The 8223-nt window shown below is 29.2% G+C and overlaps 1 protein-coding gene across 1 annotated transcript; it reads left to right on the top strand.

Annotated features, from left to right (window-relative positions):
- The first annotated feature begins 323 nt into the window (after positions 1 to 323).
- LOC145843346 (methylcrotonoyl-CoA carboxylase beta chain, mitochondrial-like) lies at positions 324 to 7947 on the top strand. Its single transcript, XM_082950811.1, has 9 exons — positions 324 to 577; positions 688 to 826; positions 927 to 1176; positions 1821 to 1950; positions 2440 to 2609; positions 3231 to 3334; positions 5510 to 5697; positions 6670 to 6832; positions 7071 to 7947. Exons 1-9 carry the CDS (start codon positions 334 to 336, stop codon positions 7381 to 7383), a joined length of 1701 nt encoding a protein of 566 aa, XP_082806937.1. The 5' UTR covers positions 324 to 333; the 3' UTR covers positions 7384 to 7947.
- Positions 7948 to 8223: the final 276 nt, after the last annotated feature.

Here is an 8223-nt window from a genome sequence, read left to right as displayed (position 1 = left end):
ACCATTTGCCTTAATACTTTTATACAATCTTGTTGCTTTATCTTAAAAAAGTATTTTTATTAAGTTATAAAAGTTTTTACTACAGAGGCTTTTACACATTAAAAAAATATAAATTAAACTTAAAAAAATTACATTTTTTTATTTTGAACTTATAGATTTTTCAATCAAACTAGCAGTATTCAAAAGTGATTTTTATTATTTGGCAACTTTTTTAAAAATACCTAAGTGCAACTTTTATAACTATATATACAATTGTCATAAAGTTTTATTTTTATTATAAATAGTATTTAATGACTAATTTAATTCTTGAAAAACATAGAGTAAAAAGTTAAAATGAATAGAAGCTGTAACCTATTTTTCAATTTTTCAAAAAGTTCTCTTCAAAGGAGCATACGCTCAAATGGATTCTTGTCCAGAGAACGTGTTCTTCCAATTGGCACAGAAGCAGACAAGCGCTCTAGCCAATATAAAGAAAACTATGAAAGCATGCAGCAGGTTGTGAACGACCTCAGAGAAAAAGTACAGACAATTTCATTAGGAGGAAATGAAAAAGCAAGAAGTCGACATGTTTCTAAAGGTAAAATTTTTATAAAAAAAATTTAAGTCTAAAAAATATTAATATTTTAGTTATGGTTTCAAATTATCTTAAATTAATTGTTAAGTACTAAACTTGTTTCATTCGAATAGGGAAGCTGCTGCCAAGAGATCGCATACAAAATTTACTTGATAAAGATTCTTCTTTCTTAGAAATGTCACAAATGGCAGGTTATGAGCTTTATGGAAGTGAAAGTGTACCTGCTGGAGGCATTATTACTGGTGTTGGAAGGTAAGTGAAAGAAGAACAAGCTTTTTTTTTGTAGTTGTATTTTAAGTTTTAAAATGTAAACAATATAGATTACTATTTTTTAGTTTTCATGTGTTTACAGGGTTGCAGGTAGAGAGTGTATGATAGTTGCTAATGATGCAACAGTGAAAGGAGGAAGCTATTATCCAATTACAGTCAAAAAGCATCTCAGGGCTCAAGAAATTGCAAAAGAGAACAATTTGCCTTGCGTGTATCTTGTTGATTCAGGAGGTGCAAATTTGCCCAGGCAAGCTGATGTGTTTCCTGATAAAGACCATTTTGGTAGAATTTTCTTCAATCAGTCCAATATGTCGGCAGCTGGAATACCACAAGTAGATAGAATTATATAAAATTATAAACTATGAAGATGTTTTTTATTACAATCCACATATTTTTAAAAACAAAATATTTTCAATTTTAATCTTTTATAAGTCTTGACTAACTTTAAAAACTTTAACTTGAGTGAAAAAGATTTACAAAGGGTACTTTGTATAATTGTACCTAGAACTAGTATTTTTACAGCACTTTAATTAAGTTATTATAAACATGATTACTTATGTTGTTTAAGTTTATACACATGCTGTTATATAATAGTTTATTATATTTTTTAAGGTTTTCAAAATTATTATCTTTTATAAGATTAAATATAGTAATATACTATTTAAAATAAATTGATATTATTGAATATTTTCAATTATAAATCTTGCATTTAAGTCCTGTGTCTTGTTATAAAGAAGTGCATTTAACTTAACTTTCAAAAAGTTTAATCTACAAACTAAGTGTTATTTATTTACATAATTACTTTTGACTTGATTATAAATTTTTTTTGTAATTTATAGTACTTTTAAAACAACTATGTTGAATTTTAAAGTACAATAAAATGAAAAGAATAAAAGAAAACAATGCAATAGTCCTTTATCTGGAAATTATCAATACTTATTCTAACTTCTGTTGTCAGAACTCAACTAACTAACAGATAGCAGTAGTAATGGGTTCATGTACAGCAGGGGGGGCTTATGTGCCAGCAATGGCAGATGAGAGCATCATTGTCAGAAAACAAGGAACCATTTTCCTTGGAGGCCCTCCACTCGTGCAAGCTGCTACTGGTAATTTTTTCTGACTTTTTTAACTTATTAAACGATTATAATTATTGTTTTGATCTTGCTTTTAGAATTGCTTACTCTAAAAACATTGTGTTTAAGAGCAGTGTTTTGGAAAATGTTTTTGTTTTGCTAAAAATTTGTACATTAAGTTCTAAATTTACTTAGCTGAGAACCATTTTATTTATTTTTGTCCCAACAAGTTTTCAAATTCTTCTAAAAGTAACAGTTGTATCATTAATAACATTAAGATATGTAAGAAAGTTTGTCTTCTTTGTAAGTATGTTTTTTTAGGAATGATCACATCAACACTAATGTTTTTTTTCTTTCTAGTCCTTATGAAGGTGTTTGTATATAGCTTAATATTTTTATAATTAATGTTGTACTGTATATAATTGTATTGTTATTTTAAAATGTATTTGTTTATAGTATGGTTTTGCTACAAAATGACATTGAAAGATGTAAAATAACAAGCATTTATCATTTTGAACTCAGGCGAGCGAGTTTCAGCTGAGGACTTGGGCGGTGCTGACCTTCATTGTGGCCATTCAGGCGTGACGGACCATTACGCCCATAACGACCATCACGCCCTGCACATTGCCAGAACAATTGTTGAAAATTTGAACTACACTCCTAAGTATGACGTAAAAATTGATGAACCTGAAGTAAGTTTTGTTAGCAGTAGTGTAATCAGTTGTTGTTTTAATGCAAAGTTCTCAAAAGGTGTTTTCATTTTTTAAACTGAATTGAATGTAATTAAAAGATCTTTATTTGTGATACATGTGCAGTTTATATTTATTGCTATATTGTGCTACTTTTGTACACCTGAAGTAAATTTTATAAAAATAAAACTTGAGGCTTTTTTGAAAGCAGTAATAGAGTAAAAACTCAATAAAACTTGTTTTGAATTGCTGATAGCTAAATAACAATGTTCTGGTTAGTCAATCTGGAGTACAAGAAACATCAATAATATTATTTCATCATTACGAATAACTTTTATATTCATATATTTGTTTCATAATTTTCAAGAATAATTCTATCTGAATACTAAATTTTTATTTTAAACACCGACGAGCTCTTTGAGCAAGACTTAGTTTTCCAAATAAACTTTGAAAAAAAAAACTTAACATTAACTAGTTTTTAAACTTCTTATGATAACATATAATCAAAAAAGAATGAAGTAATGTAAGTTATAAACTTGATGAAATCGATACTAATTGCTATAGTAAATTAAACATTGATTTAACTTATTTAACTACACTTCAACCTTTGAAAAATATTTGTAGGAACCATTATACGATGCTGATGAAATGTATGGGATTGTTGGAACTAACTTGCGTAAAACATTTGATATAAGAGAAGTTATTGCCAGAGTTGTTGATGGTAGCAGGTTAATATTATCGATTTAGTTTCAAAAAATATTCAACTTTTTAGTTTATAATTTATTTTAAATTCATATTCTTGGTATTAAGAAGATATGTGTAAAACTGTTGACAAGCTTTCAATTAATACTTATAATTAAATTTTCAAGTACTCTCAACTTTAGAATTAATAAACCACAATATTTTTTTCAAGTCAAAATAACTTATTTAAGTCTAAATTCAGTTATTTTTAGGTCAGAAAATGTCAGTTCTAATTTACAAAATTCTTTAGTTTTCAAAGCCTTAAAATGGTAAAAAAATAACAAAAAATCCTTGATAGTCAGACTGATTTTGCAAAATTTGCCTAGAAACTTACTTACAAAATCATTAAATTCCAAAGCCTTCAAATAGTAAAAGTTAAAAAAATAATGTTTCAACGAAGTTAATTACAAATGTTTTAAATTTAAAACCATTTTTCGTTTTGAAGAATTAATTAGTATTTAGTTTGATTATTTTAATTTGAAAAAGTTCTTGCCAATAGTTTACTTCAAATTTGTGAAACTTAGAGATTATTTGCAAAGAGCTAAGCAGTGATAAAAAAGTGTACCTAGTTCAGTGCCAAAAATTTTTATAATTAAGTTTATATTATTTATTTTTACTTTCAATAACTTAGTACAGTGCTTCCTCGCTAATCCGGTCCTCGCTAATCCGGTTCCTCGCTAATCCGGCCGGTTTTAGTCGAGAAGTCGACTTATTTACTTTAGCGTTTTTAGCGTTTAAATTCATTTTACTTCGAAAAAGTATTCAATTTATGTTTTATAAGTATGCAAGCAATTTATTGTTACGTCATAATAAAGTATCATTTGTATAATCTTAAGTTTTTTTTCATACTTTTCCGCTCAGTTGTAACAAACTTGTTTATTGTTCATTTGCAATTTTTCTGTCTTTGCTAAGCAAGTTACACTTTAATATACTACAATCAACATATCTGGTTAAAAAATGGATAAGACAGCAAAGAAACGAAAATGCGTTCAACTAACAATTGAAAACAAGTTAAAAGTTTGCGAAATGGCAAACAATAATGTGCCTAAAGCTGTTATAATGAGCCAGTTTAACATTGGTAAGTCATCAGCTCTTCATTGAAAGCCATAGACCCTTCAGAAAAAACTCAAGACAACGAGTTTGTATAGCAATTTGCGAGATTAAATATCACATTTACAGAAGATAATATTCAAAGATGTATGAGTTGCGATGGTCCTGGATATGAGCATATGGACGAGCAAGGAATTGTTGAACTGGTTACTGGGGATAACAAAAAAGAGGCTGTTGAAGTTGTTGAAGATGAAATTGGTGTTTCCCAGCCTTCTAAGTGTCCATTTTCTCATGCTGAAGCCATGCAGAAAATGGACGATTACTTAGCTTACTATCGTTGCCAACCAGAAGCCACACCTGAAGATGTGTCAAAACTCATCCAATTTCGTGAGTTTTCTGCTAAGAAACGAGAAAGCACTGTTAAACAATCTTCCGTTCTTTCTTTTTTCAAAAAAAAAATCTTAATTTAGTTAAAGTGTTAACAGTGTTGTTTTTTTGAACTTATAAAATTTTGTTTCGTTTAGTTTTGTCTGTTTTAATTCTTTTTTCTTTGAATAAAGTAATATAAATTAAATTAACAGTAATTTTATAATACGTTTTGTCATATACATTCATAATATAACTAAAGTAGATAATTTGTAAAAAAAGCGATATTTTGTTTTTATCTGGCCAAAGGCAAATCCGGCCGTATTTTCAAAAAAATCTTGCCCAACTTGGCCGGATTAGCGAGGAAGCACTGTATTACCAATATCTTTCGCTAAAGTACACATTCTGAACACAGCACTTACTCAGTAAAAAGTTTGTACCTAAGAATTACTAGTCTAAATTAAAAAAAAACCTGACAGAAGGTTTTTATTTTGGTTCAAAAATGTGTACTCAAAAGAAAAGCGTACTAAAATGCGTACTTTTCTAAATATGCATACTCATAATCAGTATTTAACTAGAAGTGCGTACTTTAAACGCCTACCTAATAGGAAGGTAAAAGTCAGGATAAATTTACAAAATTTTGAGTCGCAACCCTGTCAAATATTTAAAGTTAACATGTGCTATGTCGTAAATAAATTTTTAGAATTTCACATTCATGTAACTTTTTGATATTTTTTTTCTGTCAGGTTCGACGAGTTCAAAAAGATGTACGGCGACACTTTAGTATGCGGGTTTTCAAGAGTTATGGGCATACCTGTTGGAATTATTGGCAACAACGGAGTTTTGTTTTCAGAATCTGCGTTGAAAGGAACTCACTTTATACAGCTTTGCTGTCAGCGAAAAATTCCTCTTTTATTTTTGCAAAACATAACTGGTAAGATATTAGGCATCTGTATTAGCTCACATGCAACTATTAAAGTTTTCATAAATATAAAATAAAGTATAAAAGTAGAAAACTACTGAACAAAATAAACTTTACTTAGTTCATTAAATGAAGTAAAATAATTAATAAATTGCTTTAGTTTAAATTTTTTTTGTAGTTTATTCATTTACTTATGTTATTATTACTGACTTGTTTTTGAGTTAAGCTGCTTTGATATAATTTACTGACCAAACAGTTGAACATTATTTTTTAAACCATACTAGTTTTATTTTAAATTAATGCTTTTTTTTTGATACTATTCACTCAAACCTAGCATGATTGTTACAACTAGGAAGATTTTTTATAATCTATTATCTGAATGCACTGCATAACAAAATCAATACTTTAATAACATTCTGTGTACTTAAAACTATGAAAACACCTGGACGATTATAGTTTAAACTAAAGTCTACTTTAGTTCAAAATTTTCGGGTGAATTATCTACAGGTTAGCCACTTTACCTGGAAAAACCTGGAATTTAACAATTTAGGCAAAAAAAAAACGGAAAAACCTGAAACTTGAAAAATTTTGATAAAAACGTGTAATTTTGAACAAACAATCACTAAAAAAATCTAGAAAAACCTGGAATTTTAACAATTTTCACATGTTCAGTAGTAAAATTTTGACTCAAAAAGTCTATAATAATATAAATTTTTAAAATTTGTCATCATCTAAAAATTTTTTTATAAAAAAACAAATTTAAAGTAGCTTTACAATATGTTTTCAATGTATTTATACTTCTTAACACAGTTTCTTACCTTAAACTTAACTCTAAACCAAAAATAGACCCGAAAATGTGTTCTTTTAAAAACCTGGAAGAAATGTTGAAAACCTGGAAAAATTATCAAAAAATGAGTGGCAACCCTGTAACTAAACTTAAACTTGCAGAAATAGAAAGTAAAATATATCAAAACCACAATGCAGGTTTCATGGTGGGCAAGGACGCGGAATCTGGAGGAATAGCGAAGAACGGGGCGAAGATGGTGACGGCGGTGGCGTGTGCGCAGGTGCCCAAGGTAACCGTGGTAATAGGGGGTTCGTACGGTGCCGGCAACTACGGAATGTGCGGCAGGGCTTATTCGCCAAGGTAAAATTGTATTTATAAATATACGACTGTTTGTAATAACTAATAGTATTTAATGATATTTGTTTTATTTTGTGATATTTAGTAGTCTTAACAATGTTCGATTAATTTTTTTTGTAGAAATTACAAAATTTTATCTCACTTCGCTCAAATGAGTTTATTAACACTTGACTAGAATTGAAAGTCCTGAATAGTGTTTAATAGTTTTATTTTCTAAAATTTAACAATTTCTCATCATCAGGTTCATGTACACGTGGCCGAACGCCAGAATATCGGTGATGGGGGGCGAGCAGGCCGCCACCGTGTTGGCAACCATCACCAGGGAGCAGAAGCGTCGTCAGGGCCAGGAGTTCACCGCTGAGGAGGAGGAGGCTTTGAAGCGGCCCATCATAAAGAGGTTCGAGCACGAGGGCCACCCGTACTTCGCCAGCGCCAGGTTGTGGGACGACGGTGTAGTCGACCCGCGGGACACTAGGACCGTTGTTGGGTTGAGCCTCCACGCTTCGATGAACAAGCCAATTAACAAGACCAACTTCGGCGTGTTCAGGATGTAGATGATTCCGTTGAACTTTTTGTAGGTTTGTTTTTGTGAGAATTTTGTGCTTTTATGGAAGTAAATTTTTATGAAACATGAATATACGAAAAAGATTCGTAGGTAAATGGATGTTTAGTATCAAGAAATTATGTATGCTTTCAACAAACTGTTTTTGTATGGTTAAAAAAAAAGTGTATCAACATTTTATCATTTTGTTTTCAACCATGTTCGTAAAACGTGTTAGATCAATGAAGTCGTTATTCAATAGTATGTCGATTTTAGATTTTACTGAATTTAAATAATTGAAGCTTTTTTATTTCACTTTTAGCATATTACACACTGTAAAAGAATATTGAAACTGCGCTGTAGAAACTTTGTAAACAATAACCACATTAGCAATTACAAAACAATTAATCAAAAATAAGTCTAAATAAAATTACTGATTAGTGATAATAAAGTTCTTTTTCAAAAAAGACATTGCATTTAAATGCTGCTTTGAGTTATTAACACTAATCAACAATAAAGAAATAAATAAAAGTATTGTGTTTTTTTTTTTTGGCTTTTATTTTAAATAAACTATGTATCACATTTTAAATTAGTTTTTTTTTGTTTTAACTAAAAGGGTGGCATTTTAAAGCTAACAAGATTTCATAGTTGAAGTAGAAAAAGTAGTAAGACATTTGGTGACAACTATTTATATAATACTTTTTATTTTTCAATATTTTACATAGTAAAAAATACTAGTGTGACTTATTAAAACTTTAGTAAAATGTTACTTTTAATGAAATTTAATTTTGGCAAAACATTAAAAAAATTTAGGTTTATATTGTCAGTTTTGACAAATATATAAGTAGTATGA

The sequence above is a fragment of the Thalia democratica genome, chromosome 8, assembly GCF_965202585.1.
Source record: "Thalia democratica chromosome 8, ktThaDemo2.hap1.1, whole genome shotgun sequence".
NCBI classification, from domain to species: domain Eukaryota; kingdom Metazoa; phylum Chordata; class Thaliacea; order Salpida; family Salpidae; genus Thalia; species Thalia democratica.
This window is presented reverse-complemented; position numbering and strand designations above follow the sequence as displayed.

Excerpts from the sequence above, each read along its gene's own strand:
- LOC145843346 (XM_082950811.1), top strand. The coding sequence starts at position 334 with ATGAATAGAAGCTGTAACCTATTTTTCAATTTTTCAAAAAGTTCTCTT. Across the intron at positions 827-926 it reads ATTATTACTGGTGTTGGAAG|GGTTGCAGGTAGAGAGTGTA; the intron begins GTAAGTGAAAGA and ends ATGTGTTTACAG. Across the intron at positions 2,610-3,230 it reads TAAAAATTGATGAACCTGAA|GAACCATTATACGATGCTGA; the intron begins GTAAGTTTTGTT and ends AAATATTTGTAG.